The 21471-nt window shown below is 46.1% G+C and overlaps 1 protein-coding gene across 2 annotated transcripts in view; it reads right to left on the reverse strand.

The window, feature by feature from the left end:
• Window positions 1-389: 389 nt before the first annotated feature.
• TEFM (transcription elongation factor, mitochondrial) overlaps window positions 390-21471 on the reverse strand; it is a 186880-nt gene continuing 165798 nt past the window's right edge. For both annotated transcript variants that reach the window (XM_086930888.1, XM_086930889.1), the window contains exon 4: window positions 390-907. In XM_086930888.1, coding sequence (XP_086787014.1) covers window positions 470-907 — 438 coding nt within the window. In that variant the 3' untranslated portion in view covers window positions 390-469. The remainder of the gene's footprint in view (window positions 908-21471) is intronic.

The raw sequence follows: 21471 nt of genomic DNA on the forward strand, positions 1-21471 counted from the left end.
TTTCTTTTTAAAGATCCCAACTACATGCAGAATAGGTGACTGTTGAATCTTTCACTATTCTATAATGAAGTTTTATGTATGATAAAAAAACTATTACATTCTTTGTTATACTGTTGGAAATACTAGCCCAATAGAAAAAGAAAATCAAATTATTTTCAGGTAATCAGTGCTGAAAATATATTGTTTTACCAACATGTGTTTAGGTTTCCCATAGCTCTGTGATCCAACAACCACAAAGATATGGAACTATTTCAAAAGTGTCCTGTGGATTTTTGCCCATTGTATTTGATAAGTCGGGTTTGCGTGCCTCACTTAATTCTGGAGTAACTATTGTTGCTCTACCTCTTTTAAAGTTCACCAGCCACATCTGGACCAAGCTCTGACAAAGATGCTGTAAAAGCACACAAGCATTTAATTTTGTCAAAATTATGGTTTATGCATCACAAAAATACAAGAAATCAATACAGTGTTATGGGTGGCCATTGAAGAGGACCAGTTCATAGAAGGCGATTGCTTGGAGCAGTGCATCACACATCTCTTCTTCTCGGTTTGCTCCACTTCTCTGGAACCTATTTCTGTATCGCACCACTGAATCCCGTGGAAAGACGACTCGTGGCTCCGTGTTGGTAACAGAGTCCAAGAGAAACTGTTTAACAAGCTCCACACCGCTGGTCCTCGAATCCCCGATTATCAGTTCAAAGTGCTTTCCCACAGTGCTTCGGGCCATGTTTAACACCCGGTGCTCACCGCCGTTCAAGAAGTCTTTATCCAGCAGAGCAAAAAACATTGCTTCCACAGTGCGTAGGTGCAACATAACCGGAAAAAGGCTGACATTTTGAGCAGAGAGTGATGTTTTCTCTAGAATATAATAATCTGCTTCAGGGATCTTAGAAGCAATAGCAGAAATCTGAAAGGTGGGAAAATATTTTTTTATTAGAGTTTGTAATTAAATCAGCACTGCCGATTGAAAATATATAACTCAGCAAGTATCTTCTGCTATAACATTTCGGTCAGAAGAGGATAGCAGTCTTGATCATTCACATGAATTAAAGTCTTTTTTCCTCACTTTTTTCTATGAAACTTCAATATTACAATGGTGCATTTTAGAACCACTTTGATCTAATCTGCTTCTATGTGATTTGAGTTTATAATATATTATAACTTCCAAAAGAGAACCTTTACCTCAAAGTTCGTTTAAAATACAACTGTAGTGAATGATCAATATATAAAAACAAAACACAGCGAAATATAGAAAGTTAGAAATGAGGAATGAAAATGTATGTACTCTAAATAAATGGCTCTACTATCTCAGTAGGTTTCCTTGTGGTGTGAGGTGCTCATCTCTGAAAGAAAGTGTACCATATTGTAGTTTGCTATCTATATAACAGCCAAGACAGTAACGACACACATGATGAATTGCCTCAGAGGAAAATATTCTTTTCTTGAATGCATATGGGAATGTGGTCTCTGTAGCACATCCATTTGCCACGGATAAGCTATAATTAGCTTCAGCCAGTGTAGACACTGGCACACTTCGGTGTTGCCTTCTGAAAAGCATCTATCAATAAGCAGGTTACTGAAAAGATCGGCATAAATGTCAGTGTACTGATGCATTTTAAGAATGTTTTTGGAGCACAGTCTACATTTATGAACAGTGTGCCTGTTCAGACCTCCATGTGAAACAAGGACTGGGTGGGAAGATTTATTCCATTCTGCCGGGTAAAAAAATGTATTATTCGTCTGTTATAACATAGAATATCATAGCAACTATTTTGCTTTGTCACACAAGTTACTTACCTTCGGTAACGATATATCTGTAAGAAACGGTAGTTAGTATTAGATTCCTTACCTTAGAATATCCCCAGGCGTCAGACTGGATCCGGGAACTTTTGCATAGCAGTACCCTTGCGCATCGGTAGGCGTCGTCTGCGGCTCCGCGTCCGTCGTCGGCGTTGTTGGCGCCGGGATGACGTCGCCGGAGTACTTAGACGCCGCCCTTGCGCGCTGACGTCAATTCTTATACACAGCTTTTCGGCGCCAGAAACGCAGAGCCATGATAAAAACCAACACTGGTGCCATGAAACTAGGGCCCTGAAAGGGGATGACCTTAACCTAGATATCGGTTCGCAGAACGGGGAGGATGGGTGGGGCGGTAAGGAATCTAATACTAACTACTGTTTCTTACAGATATATAGTTACCGAAGGTAAGTAACTTGTGCATCTGAAAGAAACAGGTTAGTATTAGATTCCTTACCTTAGAATAGATACCCCAGCAATACCAACCCCGGCGGTGGGTCTGCGAACCAATAATCACACCAGAAAGTCCTGGAGGAAGGAACGGCCAAAGAAGCCATCCCTCCGGACTTGGCTGTCCAGGCAGTAGTGTCTTGTGAACGTGTGCAGCGAGGCCCAAGTAGCTGCCTGACAGATGTCCTGCAAGGGGACTCCCCAGCCCAGGGCAGTAGTAGCCGCCGCGGCCAGAGTGAAATGGGCCCTCAGACTAACAGGAGGCTCCTTCTTAGCCAAATAATAGCATGCCTTGATGTACAAGACAACCCACCAAGCGATGGTCCGTTTGTGCACCGCCCGTCCCTTATTAGCGCCCACGTAACCAACAAAGAGTTGGTCATCCGCCCGGAACTGGCGTGTGCAACCCAGATAGTATGAGAGCGCACGTTTTGGGTCCAGACGGTGGAGCTGCTCTTCCTCTTTAGAGGGATGCGGAGGCGGAAAGAAGGTGGGCAAGGTGATGGACTGCCTGATTTGGAAGGCTGTGACTACCTTGGGCAGGAAAGAGGGTCTTGTCCGCAACACAACCTTGTCCGGATGGACAGAAAGGAAAGGAGGCTTGGAGGAAAGAGCCTGGAGCTCACTCACTCTCCTGGCAGAGGTGATGGCAACCAGGAAAGCAGTCTTAAGCGTAAGAAGACCGAGAGGACAGTTATGAAGCGGCTCAAAAGGAGCGCACATCAGGTAAGTCAGAACCAGGTTCAAGTCCCACTGGGGCATCACGAAAGGAACAGGGGGGAACATATGAGTGATGCCCTTCAAGAACCTATTTACAATCGGGGACTTGAACAAAGAAGGCTGATCAGGTAGCCTTAAGAAGGCGGAAATGGCAGAAAGGTAGCCCTTGATCATGCCCAGAGCAGAGCCCTGCTGGGCAAGAGAAAGAAGGAAGAGGAGAACCTCAGAAAGGGGGGCAGAGATTGGATCCACAGCCTTTGCTGTGCACCATGCCACAAATCTGTTCCACCTGCAGGCGTATACAGACTTCGTGGAGGGACGCCTGGCTGCCAGAATCACAATACAAACTTCAGGAGGCAAGTCAAATGGCCTCAACTGTCGCCGCTCAATCTCCAAGCATGGAGGTGGAGACTGGACAGGTTCGGGTGGAGGACCGTCCCCTGCTGCTGCGACAGAAGGTCCTCCTGAAGAGGCAGACGAATCGGGGGATCGACAGACATGCTGAGTAGCTCGGGATACCAGTATATTCGTGCCCAGTCCGGAGCCACAAGGATAACTTGGGCCCGGTCGCATCTGATCTTCTTCAGCACTCTGGGCAGAAGTGGTATAGGCGGAAAGGTGTACAACAGACCACAGCTCCACTCGCAACGAAAAGCGTCCCCGAGCGAGTGCCGCCTTGGAAATTCCAACGCGCAGAACTGATGACATTGCACGTTCTCTTCTGTGGCGAATTGATCTAATCAAGGCTCTCCCCACTGCTGAAAGAGGCCTTGGGTCACATCCGAGTTCAGACGCCATTCGTGATCCATCATGCACCGACGGCTGAGTTTGTCCGCCCTGGCGTTCAGGGAACCTGCCAGATGTTGAACCACCAGGGTCACGCCCTGATGTTCCAGCCACTGCCAGAGGCGCAGAGCCTCCTGGCATAGAGTCCATGACCCCACCCGCCCTGTTTGTTGCAGTACCACATGGCGGTGGTGTTGTCCGTGAACACCTGCACTACACTCCCCTGGACAGAGGGGAGGAATGCTTTCAGTGCAAGCCGGATCGCCCGCAGCTTCAGAAGGTTGATGTAGAGCCAGAACTCCGCCGGAGACCAGAGGCCTCTGATCTCCGCCTCTCTCATGTGGCCCCCCCAGCCCTGGAGGGACGCGACCGTCACAACTACGTGCTCCGGTTGCGGTAGGGAGAGGGATCTGCCGCTGACCCAATCGCGGTCCGTGAGCCACCACTGCAACCGTCGTGCAGTGCCTTCCGAGATCAAGACATGGTCGGACAAGTTGCCCTGTTGCTGGGCCCACTGAAACTTCAGGTCCCACTGCAGAGCCCGCATCTGCCACCTGGCGTGATGCATCAGAAGGATGCAGGAGGCCATCAGCCCCAGAAGCCGCAGTGTCAACCTGACCGAGACTTGGGATAGGAGCTGAAAGATCGGAATCAGAGCCTGAATATCCCGAACCCGCTGTTCGGGAGGATAAACCCAAAACTGTGCCGAGTCTAGAACCGCTCCGATGAAGAGGAGCTTCTGAGATGGACACAGGCGTGACTTCGGCACATTGATGGAGAACCCCAGCAGGTGCAGGAGGTCGGCCATAGTCTGGAGGTGGCAGACGACTGTCTGGCGCGAGCCCGCCTTCAACAACCAGTCGTCGAGGTAGGGGAAGACTTAAACCCCTAACCTGCGCAGATGAGCTGCGACCACCGCCATCACTTTCGTGAATACCCGTGGGGTGCTGGTAAGGCCGAAGGGGAGCACGGTAAACTGAAAGTGCTCGTGGCCTACAGTGAACCGCAGGTAATGTCGGTGGGCTGGCAGGACGGGGATGTGGAAATAAGCGTCCTGCAAGTCCAACGCTACCATCCAGTCTCCCGGGTCCAGGGCAGCTAAGACCTGAGCCAGTGTCAGCATCTTGATCTTCTCCTTCCGGAGGAAGCCGTTGACGTTCCGCAGGTCCAAGATAGGGCGTAGGTACCCTTTGCCCTTCTTGGGTACCAGAAAGTAGTGGGAGTAACAACCACACCCTACTTCTGGCCCAGGAACGCGCTCAATGGCCCCCTGGGCCAAGAGGGCCATAACTTCCTCTTGTAGAGTGTCAAGAGATCCCCCGACACGCAGTGGTACTGCGTTGGCATGGCTGGAGGGGTCGCCTCGAAGGGGAGGGAGTAACCCCTTCGGACGATTTGCAGCACCCACCTATCCGATGTGACAGTACCCCAGTGGAGGTGGTGATGGCAAACCCTGGCCCCCACTGGCGTCACATGGGCCTGAAAGCTCGGACTAGGAGGGTTTTGAGGCGGATGCTGCAGGGGCAGGTGTGGACTGGCCTCGCCGTTGTCCCCGACTGCTGCCACAGCGGTTTCCATGTCCACCACGGCGCTAGATGGTAGTTTGCGGCCGTGGCTGGCTGGACGTGTGGGGCACCCCTTGGCCACGAAAGGAGCGAAAGGCAGCCGTTTGCTGGCGTGGGGCCTAGAGGCCCAAGGACTTGGCCGTAGCCCTGGAGTCCTTAAAGCGCTCAAGCGCATGGTCTGCCTTGTCGCCAAAGAGGCGACGGCCATCAAACGGCATGTCCATAAGGGTATTTTGGACATCAGCCGAAAAGTTGGCGGACCTCAACCAGGCGTGGCGAAGAATCACCACCATCATTGCCATCGTGACAGAAAGCTATCCTAATGGTAGCTGTGGAGAGCAGCCTTCAGGCTAGGTCTTGAAGGAATGTCAAGCAGCTTGTTTTACCAGTCTATTCTCTCTTGAATGACCAAATGAAAGAGCACCACACCAGGTATATATAAAATATATGTATTTATTCTAAAAACACACCCCTCTAGTCTTTTTATGAGGCTAGAGGTAAAAGTACAATACAAGAACTTAAATAGCACACAGTAAATTAGCACAGTATACGTTTTGCCCTAGGGGCCTCACAAACCATATACTAAGAAAGTGTTATAAGAACCACTTGAGGAATAGAAGTTAGGAGTAGAGCCTGTAGAACCGCTGGGGCAACCAGGAACCACCCAAGGTAGGGACGCCAGAGACCCACGGGGGAAGCGTGCAGCGTCTAAACACAGCCGCAAATCACTATTGACTTCTATGGCGAAAGTTATAGTGACAAAGTTAAAGTTTAAGGACACTTACGAGTGGACTACAGTAAAACCCTTTCAGTACTGGACACTTCGAGAGTCAAGACCCATGGGAGCACCAAAGTACTTGTGTTACCTCAACCAGGGAAGCCGGGTGCATAGGTGTCTTTTCGTGTCGGGTTTCATCGTCGATTCCAATGGAGAGCTGCAAAGAAGTGCTGCAGGCAACCAGGAGAAAAGTGTCCGGATGGATCCAAGGGTGGATCGGAGATCTGAAGAACCTGAAAGCAGAGGGGACAGAGTCTGGGTCACTAGCCAGTGACCAGGATGGCGACAAGAAGATGCTAGCCGATGTCGGGTGCTTTGCGGTGATGTAGGTGAAGCTTGATTCTTCAGCCATGAGGTCCAGGAGGGGTCAACGATGACCTGGAGTCCAGCTGTCCCACGTCGGATGTCGAGTGCTGCAGCGTCGGTATCCGGACGGGACCCAACAAGCCTGGGCAACAGCAACCCACGCAAGATGACAAGTTTGGCTTTGGTGCAGACCAGCAAGGTCTCAGAGACTCACCCTTTGGAGGGGAGTAAGGGCACGTCTGTGGCAACCAAGAAGGCCCAAGAAACAAAGGATTGTCCTTCGTGGGGACCCACCAGTCCACGGACTAGGGATTGCGAAGGAGCCTCGAGCAGAGATGCTGAAAGAGGGCAGACAGAACAATTGTGGAGTGTAGGTCCACAATCTTCGATGCAAAAGTTGCTCAGGGCTTGGACTACAAGTAGCCCAATGCACAACTTCGAGAAAGCTCGGGAAGTCGATGCACTAGCAAATGTGCAGGATGTCCAGGAGTTCCGGTCCCAAGTCTCTTGTGATAGCTACAGGTCTCAGCTTCGCTGGGAACTCGTGTCAGCCTCGGAGATGTCTGAAAGTCCGTGTCGCAGATTCTTCGGGATCCAGCGGGAGTCTCGAAAATGCAGACCGGCAAGATGCTTCTTTGGTGCCTGTCTGAACAGGGGAGTCACTCCTTGACCCCAAGGGAGATTTCTTCCATCTTCCAGTCGATATGGAATGTCGAAGGTCCAAGATTTCTGTATCAGAGTTTTGTCCAGGGTAATCTAAAGTCCTAGGGACTGGGTTCCTATACTTATACCAAGTTTAGGGGTTGGACTAACTCTAGGGTCCCACCTATGGGAGGACCTGGGGAGGGGGTGGTTAAACCCCTTCCCCTTTGGCCAGTTTCGTGCCAGTGCTGGGGCTGAGAGCCCCAGAAACCGATTTGAACTGGGAAATGCACAGGGACACCTTGTGTGCCCCAAGCACTGTCTGAAAAGCATTCACTGAATGCAACCCACCCTGCCCCAAAACACTAAAGCCTGTCTGGGGAGGTGCTGGCACTCCCTGGATAGGAAACCTATTGTCCAGGCCTCCCCTGCTGGAGTTTCGTCCAGCAACAGGAGGTCAGACTTGTGTCTGTGGCAGCAGCATCCATTTTGTGATGCTGAGGCTCTTTTAAACAATTACCGGGTAAGTAAGTATGCACATGTCTTCTCCTTCTAGAAGGGTAGAATTCTACCCCCGCCGACAGAACTGGCGGGGGTAGGATTCCAAAGTGTTTGACACTAAACACAACATGTTTTGATAAAGCAAGTCCAAAGTTAGCATTAACCGCGAGGATTATAATGCACTTAAGAGTATATGGTATGCCCATCTCACAGAACAGCTTTAAGGAAGGGATTCCGAAAGATGAAAGGGGCTCAGCTCTTGCTAGGGCACCCTCTCACACAAAACTAAGCACTCTGCCTTCAGGATTGTCAAGGCCTGCCATTGGAGCGACTTATAGGTTTATATGTGTCTGTTTTAAAAGGTAGATATAGGTATACTATATCTAAGTAAGGGGTGCTTATACCACCTTACCCAGGCTGCAAGTGCAGACCTGTTGAGCCATTTTGGAAGGCTTCCCAGGGGAGGCATAATACATGCTTCGGCCCCTGGTAGGCCTCTGGGATACCTATGCTCTTGGTACCTAAGGTACCATATACTACGGACTCACAAGGGTAACCCAGTAACCAATCTGGAAGTAACCAATTTAGAGAGAGAACAGCTAGGCTGTGGTCCTGATTAGCAGGGCCACAGCCAGACTAAAGTCGATAAACCAGTGAAACACAGCAAAAAGTGGAAGTAACCATAGGAAGCAGATCCTACTCTCCTACAGGGGCAAGCCTAGACGGGGAGGAGGGAGGGCCGCATGTGAATCTATGAAAGATATCAATACTGGAGAACCAGTGTACAGTTAAGTAACTTGTGAATCTATGAAAGATTCAATACTAGAGAAAAAACATGCTTGTATCAGAGTAGTTAGCAGTGTCATTCCTTAGATTTTGCGACTAGGCGAAGACCTTCATATGCAACTGAAATGAACACATATCTATCAATATGAAGCATGAAATCCACGTAATAACTATCAACATATACATTTGCTAAACCAAACAAACCCTAGGCAGTAGTGTTTGGTGAAACGTATGCACGTTAGACCATGTTGCCGCTCTACAAATGTCTTGAAGCGATACACCGGCATAGAGGGCTGTAGTGGCTGCCATCCTCCTTGTGGAGTGCGCAGACACTTTAGCAGATAGAGGTTTCCCAGTTTTGTTATGGCAGAAAACAATTGCAGAGGAGATCCAATGTGCAATACTGCTCCTTGAAAGGGCCTGGACTTACCTTGGCGAAGTAAAGGAAACAAATAGTTGATCCGATTTTCTGAAAGTCTTTCTTCTATGAACGTAGAACTTGATGCATCGCTGTACATCCAAAGAGTGCAATGCACTTTCAGCAGCGGTTGAAGGATTTCCTAAGTACGTAGTGAGCACAACTGGCTCATTTAAGTAAAAAGAAGTTGTAACTTTAGGAATAAACTGAGGATTTGTTCTCAATAATAGTTTGTCTTGTCTGAATTGAAGGAAAGGTGCAGCTACCGTGAAAGCCTGAATCTCACTGATTCTTCTAGCTAAAGTGTGGGCTAAAAGGAGAGCAGTTTTCCATGAAACATATTTCAAATCTGCTTTGTGTATAGGCTCGAAAGGCGATTTCATCAATTGGGCTAGTACTGTGTTTAAATCCCATGGGACTGCTGGGCGCTTTAAGGGTGAACAAACCCTGAAGAGGCCTTTCATAAATTCTTTAACAATTCTTGTTGACCACAGAGATAGTTCTCCTGGTTTTCTGCGGAACCTGGAAATTGCAGCCAAGTGTACTTTGATGAATAGGCCAATTTTGACTTAGCTAAGTGAAGTGGTAAGGTAAAACCTGTTCCGGGGTTGAGAGCAAAGGATGTATGTTCTTTTCCACGCACCAATGGCAGAATCTCTTCCATTTTGCAGCGCATGAACTATTGGTGGAAGAAGCTCTGGCCTGTTGAAGGATGGACCTGCAATCCAGAGCGATGTCTAAATGTGTGAATTCATAGTTGTGAGATTCCAAGCTGACACATGTAGAGATTTTATTTGAGAATGAATGATCTGTCAGTTGTTCATGGAGAGTAGGTTTGGCAGTGGAGGGAAGAGAATGTGCGGAGATATCGAACACAGGAGAAGCTCCATGAACCAAAACTGCCTCAGCCATGCCGGAGCTTTGAGAATGAGATGACATGATTCTCTCTTCATCTTGCTCAATACTCTTGGGATGAGAGGAAACGGCGGGACACGTAAGCGAACGTCTTCGTCCATTGCATCTGCATTGGAGTACCCAAAGAGTTTTTCTGAGGAACCCTACTGGCAAACCTTTCGCACTTCTTGTTGCATGATGTCGCAAAAAGATTCAGTCTTGGAGTACCCCACAGTTTGAAAACTCGTTGCAGCTGCTCCCAGTTTAACTCCCATACGTGACATTGGAAATTGGTTCTGTTCAGAAAATCCACCCAATCTTTGTCCACACTCGAAACATGCTCTATTTGCAACGTTATGTTGTGCTAAATTAGCCACCTCCAAAGCTCCTGGGCCTGTTCTGACAATGTGAGAGACCTGGTGCCCCCTTTTTGGCAAGATAGTGTCATATAGATATACATTGCCTATATGCTGTGTTAAGTTAGCATGAGCTTATTAGGAGTTTAAACGACATTTTACCTTTCTGCTGCTTCTGCACACAACACATAGCTGTTGCTTTAGCTTTGAGCCTAGTAGAATGTTTTGATTCATGCAAGAATAATATGTTGTTACTCTGATATCAGCCTTGCTTGGTGAGCTGTGTCTGTACAGTGAGTGCAGAAACCTTCAAGGATATCTCAACACAGTGGTTGTTGTGAGGTCTGATCTTCGCACGTTCCTAGACATAACATACATGCAGCTGCGGCCAAGTTCTTGCTTAAGGCGCATTTTATATTGCTTTGCACAAGAGCATAGAAACACACTTGATGGTGCTTTGCATGCAGAGAGCTGGTGGAAGATGATGTGATCCCTTACCACTAGGATCTTGAGGTATGGGGCCGCCCTGCTAAAACCCAAAGAGACCTTCTTAGATATAATATAATATACTAGCTAGGGAGGGTGAGAATTAGGTGTTACTGAGCCCTATTCATTTTAGCATAATACCATGCTTTCACCTTTTGTGTTCTACAGACTAGTGACTATGCTGATTACTTTGTTTCTTATAATATATTTGCTTGTATTAGCTAAGATACTGCGTTTGAGAACACTGCATTAGTGAATAAATATTTCAAATATGCACGTGTCCTCTTTTACTCCTTGTTCTGGATTGAATGATTGTATAACGAAAGAGTGTACATGTGTTTCACGTTACCTGAGGTGTACTAAGTCCATGTTCTGGTTTGTCTAAGCATTGAGATTTTGTGATAACCAATGAGACACTGTAGCTAGTCTGGTAGGGGATTTTGGGTACTAAGGTGAGTTTTGGCACACCCTAATTCACTGAGGTTCCAAGTCTCTATGTACAGTTCTGTATGAGAACGGAATCCCTGCGACAATAGAACATTGATGTGGTATTGTCTGTTCTTACCAGAACAGAGGATCCCTTGATCCTTGGGAGAAATGCCTGCAGCCCCAATAAAACTGCCCTCAGTTCCAAAAGATTGATGTGCGAAAGCGTTTCTTGAACGGACCATTTTCAGTGGATTTGCTATTCCTGGAGATGCGCACCCCAACCGTCCATTGAGGCGTCTGTTGTCATAATGTAGCAAGGCTGTGTTAGTTGAAAAAAAGAGGCCTGGAGGGATATTGTTTTCTTTCTCACACCATGACAGAGCCTGTTTCACTGTCCGAGAGAGCGAGAGAGATAATGTCCTCGAATGAGCTGTTTGCCTGAACCCACTGCATGTTTGTCTGCTCTTGGAGAGGCCTCATGCGCAGCCGGAAATTCGGAATTAACTGGATGCATGAAGACAGCATCCCCAGTAAGGATTTGAATACTCTCACGGAATTGGACTCTCTTGCATGCCTAAAGGTTGCTAAGCGCCTTATTTTGAGCTTTCGCTCTGAAGTGGGACATGCCTTCATCAACTCGGTGTTCAGTAATGCCTCGAGAAAAATACGCTTCTGATTTGGAATCAAGTGCGACTTCTCTACGTTGAGTAACAACCCCAGAGACTTGAATAGCCGCTGACAAGCCTGCGTAGATTTTCTGGCAGAGTGGAATGTAGTTCCTTTCATCAGCCAATCGTCCAGGTAGGGGTAAACCTGGTGTCCCTGTCCTTTTCAGAAAAGCTGCTACCGGAGCCATACATTTCGTGAAAACTCTGGGAGCTGAGCGAAGGTGAAGGGCAAAACCTTGAACTGGTAGTGATATCCAGCCACCTCGAACCTCAGAAATTGTCGATGCTTTGCATGAATGGGGATGTGAAAATATGCGTCCAAGAGATCGAGTGACACTAGAAAATCTCCCTTGTTTATTAAGAAGAGTATCTCTTGAAGGGACAACATTCTGAACGACTGCTTCTTGATGTATTTGTTCAGCTGTCTGAGGTTCATGACCTGTCTCCATTTCCCACATTTTTTCTTTATTAGGAAGAAATTGGAATAAAAGCCCATCCCTCGTTGACTGAAAGGTACCTTTTCTATCGCCCCCTTTTTTTTTTAGTAAAGTTGAGATTTCTTGCTTTAATAAGATCAGATGATGATGATTATGATGCATTTTACTTGGAGATGGATTTCGAGGAGGCTTGTGGACAAATTCTAGGGTGTGGCCCCATTGAATGATCACCAGTACCCATTTGTCCTTCGTGATGGCTTGCCATTGACTTAGAAATGGAGAAATCTGATGGAACTGCAGAGGCTGAAGATGAGATGACGTGGCTGGCGGAGGACAAACGTCACTGACGTCTAGAGGAATCCTGTGATTTTCCTCATCCTGCAGGCTTGAGTCTAGCTGACTGCTGACTGTAAGACACATTGGAAGCACAAAACTGCTGCTGTTGCTGTCCACCATATTGTGGTCTGTAACTCTGTTGAGTATATGGTCGGAATCTGTATGACTGATAGGATGATCTCTGTTGGACCTGACCTCTTCCCTCTACCTCCACGAAAGGACTGAAAACGTCTTTGTTGCAACGTGCCTAAGGAACGTGCGGTTTCAGTATCCTTTTGAGGTCTCGCCTAGGCAGAGCGCATGCGCTGCTCTCGGAGGGCCATTGGTCTTCACTTTTCAAGAACTGCACTCGTGCTTGTGGCGGCATCCACCTTGCGAGAACGAGCAGCGGTGCGCCACAAGCACGAGTGCAGTGCTTGAAAATTGAAGTCTGCGCGCGCACGCATGCACCACTCCCGGGCTTGTTCATAATTGTTTTTGCCGGCACACTCTCTTTTCCTTTCGCTCAGGTTCATGAAGGCATTGATAATCCCTTCTGTCTGCCTGTTTGTGTCTTCCCCCGTTCCCTCCTCATGCTCGGAGCCCTCCCCCACCCTCCAAGAACACAGACACAGCTGTGGGTTTCTCATGGCAGAGAGACCACTCACTGCAAATCCCCCCACCAGCACTCCCCCCTGCCTGCCTCTGTTTACTCCAGCAGCAGGGCATGTGCAGGTGATTAACCCTTTCTTGCCTCCTTGGAGTCACTGCTCTGATGAAGCAGACCATATCGTTGTAAAGTGCAGTGCACGCAGTTACAATTAATATTTAGTGATGTCATTGACTATAGAGTTGCTTCAAATGCGTGGCTACCGATAGTTGTGTAGATTTCATAGGTGGATGTCAGGAGTGTGTGTAAAGAGCATTCTCGCAACTTCAGCAACTCCTCTACTTAGGAATAATACCATGTGTGTGATGTTTTTGATTACTTCACTAACGATGTCGTGACATCACCATGTCATGTATGATGTCACTTGTGATGTCATGTCACACATTCATTATTACGAGGACACTCACATGCCTACTGCTGGACGTTGATGAGGATTACTGGGCAATGTGTTGTCCCTGATCTGATCTGTACCTGACAATATGAACCACTAAATGAAGGGGAAAATAAAAATGTTACCCACTTCATTTCGTAGTTCTCCTCAAGTAATTCTACCATCGACAGAAAAAAAACCTGCAATTACATATTTAAGCCACACGCGGCATCATGTACCAATTAGCAGGTAAACTACTGAGTAAACCTCTGAAACATAACAGGTGTGCGCTTCATTGCTTTACCTAAATGTGTCTAATTTCTTGCCCTATTAATTTCAATGTTTTCGCTTACTGCAGAATTTGCATATTTGCAACAGATGTTGCAGATGAATTTTCACTGACAACTTTGCTTCAAGTCTGGACAGTGTCCCTTTGGTTATACACCTAATACCAGTGGCGTAACAAAGGAGTCATAGCGCCTCGAACAAGTAAAGTATGCCACCCTGTCCCACCTGGGTAGTAAAATAAACACCACAATTTGGGGCAGAAGCCGCTCACAACAAGGAGGGGGGTGCCACTTCACCTGCTGATGTATTAATTTATTTATCCGTGCTTAATAATCTTTGTATGATCTATTTCCTCAGAAAAAGGTACTGTGGGGAGTCAACAGATTATTAACTTATGTCGAATTATTTTCTTGAAAACCACCTGCTTCATGCTCTAGTGGACAAACAACGCCATTGCTCGGATGGCTGTAAAAGCCCAGGAAGCGAGGCCCTGCTGCACGGTTCAATATGTTGCCCAGTACTTACTTTGCATTAGTCGAGGACTGCACGGCAAGAGCAGGCCTCCGTTTTCCTGGGTGCCGTTGCCTGATGTCTTACATCTGCTCTGTGATTGATGGGCCTTGAATACACGTTATTACCCTCTCGCAAGCAGAAATCAAACAGGCTATTAACTGCATTACTTCAAAGGGCTGAGATAAGATAAGATAAGATAAGTCTTATAAACAATGCATATAATACAGATGGGGTTTGCATCATGTTTTGTTTCTTGAATTTTGAGGGGAGTTGCATGCCCAACATTGGCAGAACGTGCCAGCTAAACGGCACTGCGCAGTCTGTGGCATGCCAGCATTTCAAGTATTAGTTTTGGCTGTTTGAATTTAATTGTGCAATCACAGACGCTGAAACAGTATCCAGAGAGAGGTACCGAACAATTTTAAAAAATACAGATATTTTCTTAAGAAAATTGATAATCCCATGTGTTACCGGCATCACACAAGCGGTATTTCCAGTATAACATCTGAGAGGCATCAGTGGGTCTGGGTTCCCACCCTGCTGAAAGTCAGCTGCTGATATGAAAAACCTGTGGTGAAATACAGCTTGCTTAATGCCATATATTACTTATACCTTGGATGCCCTCTGGCTCTCGATTGAGGTTTCCTGCACAAAGGTTGCAGCATTTGATACAGGAAGCTGACTCATTTCGAGTTCACGAAAGCAAGGTAAAAAGTTTTTTTTTTTTTAAGTGTTTTGCTTGTTTGTTTTGTTTTTTTGCAGCGACCCCTCGTTTTCATCTGAACAATTGGTACATTTGCTTTTTGCAAATGTGGGGATGGCCATTAAATGTTGAGTGATAATTACAGTTGAAACCCTGATGAAAGAATTGGAGTGTCTATATCTGTGTCTCTAAAGTGAATATGGGCTATAATTTCCTTAAGTAGCACATGTTTATTAAATTCAAAGATCTGCCAAATACAGAGTCACATAATGAAAGGGGGCTCTTAGATCATAATTTTCCTTTTCAGCCTGCTGAAAAAACAATGCCAATTACTGTTTTCTGTGTCTCTTACTTTGCAAGGGTTTCATGGGGTTTCTCATAAATGGCAAAAACAGCTTTAACCAGCTTGGACGAAATCTCTTCTTTTGTTTGCGGGCCTTATTGCTTTCAGTAATTTGATGTCCTACAATTTTCTTTTAATTACCTCTTCACTTGGGAAGAAACAAGACAGATCTTGCTTCTGTTTCAACCAAGCCTGAAAAAAATACTAATAACATATATTCAGTGGCACATCATCACTGTATCACCCAGGACAATGTGTTGCCTGGCTAAATACTTAAAAGGTCCCAAAGGCGAGACCTATTGGCTATTCCAATGCTGGGTTCTTCATAATTTTCAAACCTTCACTCCAACTCTAATCCACAATTATTTTGCTGCATCCTTAAAATCATAAAGAAAGCATTCAATTTGAAGCAAAGGCAAATCGAATCTTCTAGAGGCTCTTTGAAGTAATTTGTGGCAGCCCCTAATATCTCCCGGAGGGGAAGTCGCTGGGAAGAATACGGCAAAGATAGACCCACATAATCATCCCATTCTCGACCAACCAGGACGGGATCCTGAACGAGCACACCCTCCTCAGGTTGATTGTCTGCCTCACTCTCAATGTAATCATCTTGGATTGTAATGCATTGAGGAGCCAGTTTCTCTACTTGTGCAACAGGCGGTGGAGTAACCACATGTGGTGGCGGAGTAATTTGGATATCCATACTGCCGGGCATCAATGGAACTGGAGCGTGAGAGTCCGGAAACCTTTTATAATAGTCATTGAGCATGTACCTAAGGTCTGTGACCAAGGAGATTGGCACCAGCATCAAATCTCTTCGAACCTCCTGACACACTTCATAAGCTTCATAAGGATAATGCTCTTGGAAAGTCATATCGAGGAAATCATCATCACTGCATTCGCCGACGAATCTGTCACCACAACCTTCGACTATGTAGTCGTCCCCATAGAAGTCAGGGATTTGGTAGAAGTCCTTGACGACGGGTCCGTCTACGGTGCTTTTTTCGGCTACGAAACCTGTTTTAGAGGAGTGACAGGCAGAGAAGAGGTAAAGGGTTTCTTCAGGCCTGACTCCTTATGTTTAAGTGCTGTTATATCAGCAGTGGGGGGTGGGGGAGGGGGGGATTTCTGCCTTAAATCTCTTCGGATCAGCCTTTAATGAGGTAGAGCCTTCATTTTTACGCTTCCTCTCAGCTGAGGATGGCCCAGGACTCTCTTCAACATCAGATCCAGAGTCTGATTTAGATTTTTTCTTCTGGAGCCATAACAATAATCTAGCCTCTCTATCCTTTAGAGTTTGGGCTGAAAAGGTTCTGCTGTATTTACAGTCCTTGGCTGTATGTTTGGGGTAAAGGCAATAAAGACATTCCTTGTGTGGATCTTCAGAAAAGGTCTTGCCTTCCCACAGGATCTACTGGGTCCAAAAAGCCTCTTCTTAGAACCCTCTGACAGTTTTGAAGCAAAGAAGGTAGAAAGACAATACCTTGCGGTGAATTCTAGCATGGTCAATAATTCACTGACAAACTGAGCAGAGCTCAGGGAGACTCCCTTACACACGACGTGCAGTTAGAAATCTGAGGTCTGGCGACTCTGCTGAGAAGTTGAGGTCTAGGGCTCGTCTCTGATTGGTCAAAGTTTGGACCTACATAAAGATGCTGACTAATGTAAATTTTTCCTTTGCTCATTTATTTCTGATTGACATTGTCGTCCTGTAGTCTGAACATGTAGTTTCAAGGTTGCACAACTGAGAACACAATGCCTCATTTTATTTTATGCTCGTAGGAGACAACTCTTCTGCTTTAGACTAATTACACCTTCACTCCAACTCTAATCCACAATTATTTTGCTGCATCCTTAAAATCATAAAGAAAGCATTCAATTTGAAGCAAAGGGAAATCGAATCTTCTAGAGGCTCTTTCAAGTAATTTGTGACAGCCCCTAATATCTCCCGGAGGGGAAGTTGCTGGGAAGATGACGGCAAAGAAAGACCCACATAATCATTCTATTCTCGACCAACCAGGTCTGGATCCTGAACGAGCACACCCTCCTTAGGTTGATTGTCTGCCTCACTCTCAATGTAATCATCTAGGATTGTAATGCATCGAGGAGCCTGTTTCTCTACTTGTGCGAGTCGATGGAGCGCTCCGTCAACAGTGATCAGCAGTTCATTTCCTTACATATTTCACTATGAATTACATGTTGTCTTAACATCAATCTAGATACTCAGTTGGGAGCTAGAGTGATTGGTTCTCCAGTATTGAATCTTTCATAGATTCACATGCTTGTATCTTCCCCGTCGTCATGCTAGGAGTCTCGTGGTAGTTAGAAAATAAGTACCATAGAAGTACATTAGAAACCACTAAAGGCAAAGGAAAAATTTACATTAGTCAGCATCTTTATGTAGGTCCAAACTTTGACCAATCAGAGACGAGCCCTAGACCTTAACTCCCCAGCAGAGTCACCAGACCTAAAAATGCTTAAAACAATGATGTTTCTCATCTTTCTGATGATCACAGTTCATGGTTTATTTACAAAGATTAGAGCTTTTCAATACACATTTGAAAATGGGCATGTTCAAGTGTCAAACAAAAGGGTTCCATCTGTTTTCATGAATTCCTTGGGAATTTTAGAATTATGTTCGAGGTTACCACCAACATCTGTTAGATAGAAATGGGGACCCCCTCTCAAAATACTTTCAGATCAAGGAGTAGAGGGGAAAGAAACAAGTAGAAGCATGAAAAAACTCCTTCAAGACCTATAATCACTTTACTACTGGGAATGACCTCTATCATGGGCATACACAAGGCACATATTCAACATATTGGTTTACTCATTTATTATTACTTTGGACAATTTTTTCCATTATTTGAGTCATTTTTCTCTTTTTAAAATAGAGGTAATCATTCACTGTACCTTGCAAATAAAAAAATTTCCCCTTCTTTTTACTTTTTTTTTTTTTAATTTTTGGAAGACCTTTATTGACAAGAGGTTACACATACAATCCAGCACGCAGCCCGAAGGCTCACAAATGTAGTACATATCAATAAGGCGAGTCTTTAAGGATCAATTACAGAAGTACTGCGGTCTAATTTTCAAATTAAAAGTCTGAAGGATAAATGGCATCAGGATATCGTAAAGCAACACATTGGTCCCGGCCTTATGGAATCAGGAGAGAACAGTATACAATGCAGGACATCGCCAGAACCATATCTCGCCACAGTTGAGAGTCATCATGGAAGAAGCACAAATCGGGAAGCATAGCGAACAGCAATCACTTATCAAATCACAGTGTCCCACCCTCAGGAGGCCATGATCCATAACCAAGTCGCAAAATGACACATTGCGTGAAACTCCCCAATCGCGCTGAACCCCAATCCCCAATGAAGAATAAGGTATATAAAAAGTAAAGAAATAAGAAAGAAGATAGAGGGCCATAGAAACACAGAGGAACATAAAACACATCCCATCCCCCAACCCCCCACCCTGCATACCAGCGGAAGGCCGCGGCCCACCCCCCCCCATAGGCATGCCTGTCGCCCCAAGAAGAACCCCAAAAGTGGGAAAAAACGGAGGAGGGTCATAGCACCAGCCCCTTGTACACCCCCAACCCCAGAAGCATAAGCCCACTTAAAAGGAACGTGGGCACCAACGAACGGTCATCCCAACCACCCAAGGTCTCCAGTGCAAACAATGTTCCGCTTCGGCACCAAGGTCACAAAGAAGTGTCGTAGACAGGCAATGGTCAGCCCTGGCCAGTCCGAGAAAAAAAGTCAGCAATCCTCCCCAAGTGCACGCAGGTGATGGCAATAAATCAACAGTACCAGAAGGGGCCACACAGGTTTGCAGCAAAGACTAGAGTAATGACTCAGGAGCGTTCTCCCGGGATGTAACCATATTCCGCAAGAAGGCAAGGCGATGGCGATCAGGAAATAAGGCAGCCGGCAGGAGAGCAAAGAGAGTAGCAAAGACGCAGTCCCGGTAATCGTGCTCCCTGGTCTCGTCATCATGCATCACACACGCCTGGGTATCCTCAGCTGCAGCAACCAGGGAGAAATCGGGCTCACGTTCCTCAGTGCACACAGCTGTGCCCAAGTGTTCCATGGCAGGAGAGGTAGCTGCGAGATGTGCACATTCGCCCGTAGTCCTTGCAAGTCAATGCACCAGTCACGGAGGGCCAGCCAAACATCTTTCACCGTAAGCGCCATTTTCTCTCTTCCAGCGCCCCAGGACCTCGGGCCTCACAGAACAAAGAAAATCCATCTCAGCGGCGGCCCGGCTTCAACGAACAATGTGCGGTGTTCAAAGGAGTTGGAAAGAGTCACACTCAAGCCCCCATGGAGGCAAGGGCGCTACGCGCCTCTTACCGCATTTCGGCCAGAGTCCGGTCCAGGCAAGCTGTTCTGCCTTCAGAATTACCTCCCCAAAGTCGCCGGTACCGGCAGGGAACTTTCGCTGTAGAGGTCAATGGCCCGTTGCTGCGAGTTATCCAGGGGCTGCGGCAAAGAGTAGTTTTGGTTTCACCACTCGGGCCACCGGACCATCATGGCCGATCGAGGCCGTTGTTTACTCATTGCGGGGCGGCTGCAGCGTAACCCAAGGTCCCGGCCCACACCAGAGCGAAGGCCAGAAACTTCAAGACGACGATGCTCGGTCGTCAGAGGCGGTACGAGGACTGGAGTCACACGGTCGGGCTCCGCCGCAGTTCCGCTGCACTGGACCGCGGCTGGGGGGCAGGATCGTAGACAGGATAGTGTTGGAGGTGAGGGCGAGCTGCGGAGCCGGGCTTCTATGCGGCCATTTTGGCCGCCGTCTTGGCTCCTCCCCCTTCTTTTTACTTTTAAATACATATACAAAAATTATTTTTCATTTTTTAAAATACAAAGATGAAAAAAGACAATTATTTTATAAAAACGAGACAACTACAATATACAGGTCGAGAACCACACTCATTCACCCTTATTCACACATACTGACCATTCATAACTCAAATACAACCAAAAGAAAAAACAAAATCCTGTTGTTTTGCACCAGTTGTCCACTATACAACAGATGGCAGCAGGTACTAACAACCATCCTCTAAATGCTTCCCACCAGAGGAAGAAGACAGTCAGATAGTTCTCAGTTGGTGCGGTATTTATTCTTTCAAAGAATATGTTCTTTACATATGCATCCTCTAATCCTTTTGCTCTGTGATTGCAATCCGGGCTGTGATACTTGGCGGAGCTCTGGGACGTACGCCACCTACATGATTTTGGTATCAATCAGCTGATAGAACCGTTTAATATACCAGAGCAACCGCATTTGATGAGGCCAACCAAAAGGATTAGAGGATGCATATGTAAAGACAACATATTCTTTGAAATCAAGGGGAAAGGAAAAAAAGGAAGGAATCTGGGTTCTACCGTCTGGGATACGAAAATTATTTTTATGAAAGACCCGTTATATTAACTAACCAGTTCTCCCTGCTGACAGAATGATAGAATAAATACCGCACCAACTGAGAACTATCTGACTGTCTTCTTCCTCTGACGGGAAGCATTTAGAGGATGGTTGTTAGTACCTGCTGCCATCTGCCAAATTGAAAAGTCCCTAGCCCCAGGATGAAAAATCAATTGTGTTTTGACGCAGAAGACTTGAGCTATCACAATATCATAGTATTTTTTTAGAGAGACTATTCTTCAGGTTGCAAGATCCACTGTTGAATTGCCCCTGGCTGGTCCTGAGGAAGGTGGTCCCTATTGCTGTTTTTCCACCGAAACGCGTCAGCCATTTTTCCTATTTTAGATCCAACCCGTTGGTTGTATAGTGGACAACTGGTGCAAAACAACAGGATTTTGTTTTTTCTTTTGGTTGTATTTGAGTTATGAATGGTCAGTATGTGTGAATAAGGGTGAATGAGTGTGGTTCTCGACCTGTATATTGTAGTTGTCTCGTTTTTATAAAATAATTATGTCTTTTTTCATCTCTGTATTCTAAAAAATGAAAAATAATTTTTGTATATGTATTTAAAAGTAAAAAGAAGGGAAAAAATGTAATTGCAACGTACAGTGAATGATTACCTGTATTTTAAAAAGAGAAAAATGACTCAAATAATGGAAAAAATTGTCCAAAATAATAATAAATGAGTAAACCAATATGTTGAATATGTGCCTTGTGTATGCCCATGATAGAGGCCATTCCCAGTAGTAAAGTGATTATAGGTCTTGAGGGAGTTTTTTCTTGCTTCTACCACCAACATCTGTAACTCCGT

The sequence above is a fragment of the Lissotriton vulgaris genome, chromosome 7 (assembly GCF_964263255.1).
Source record: "Lissotriton vulgaris chromosome 7, aLisVul1.2, whole genome shotgun sequence".
Lineage (NCBI taxonomy): Eukaryota > Metazoa > Chordata > Amphibia > Caudata > Salamandridae > Lissotriton > Lissotriton vulgaris.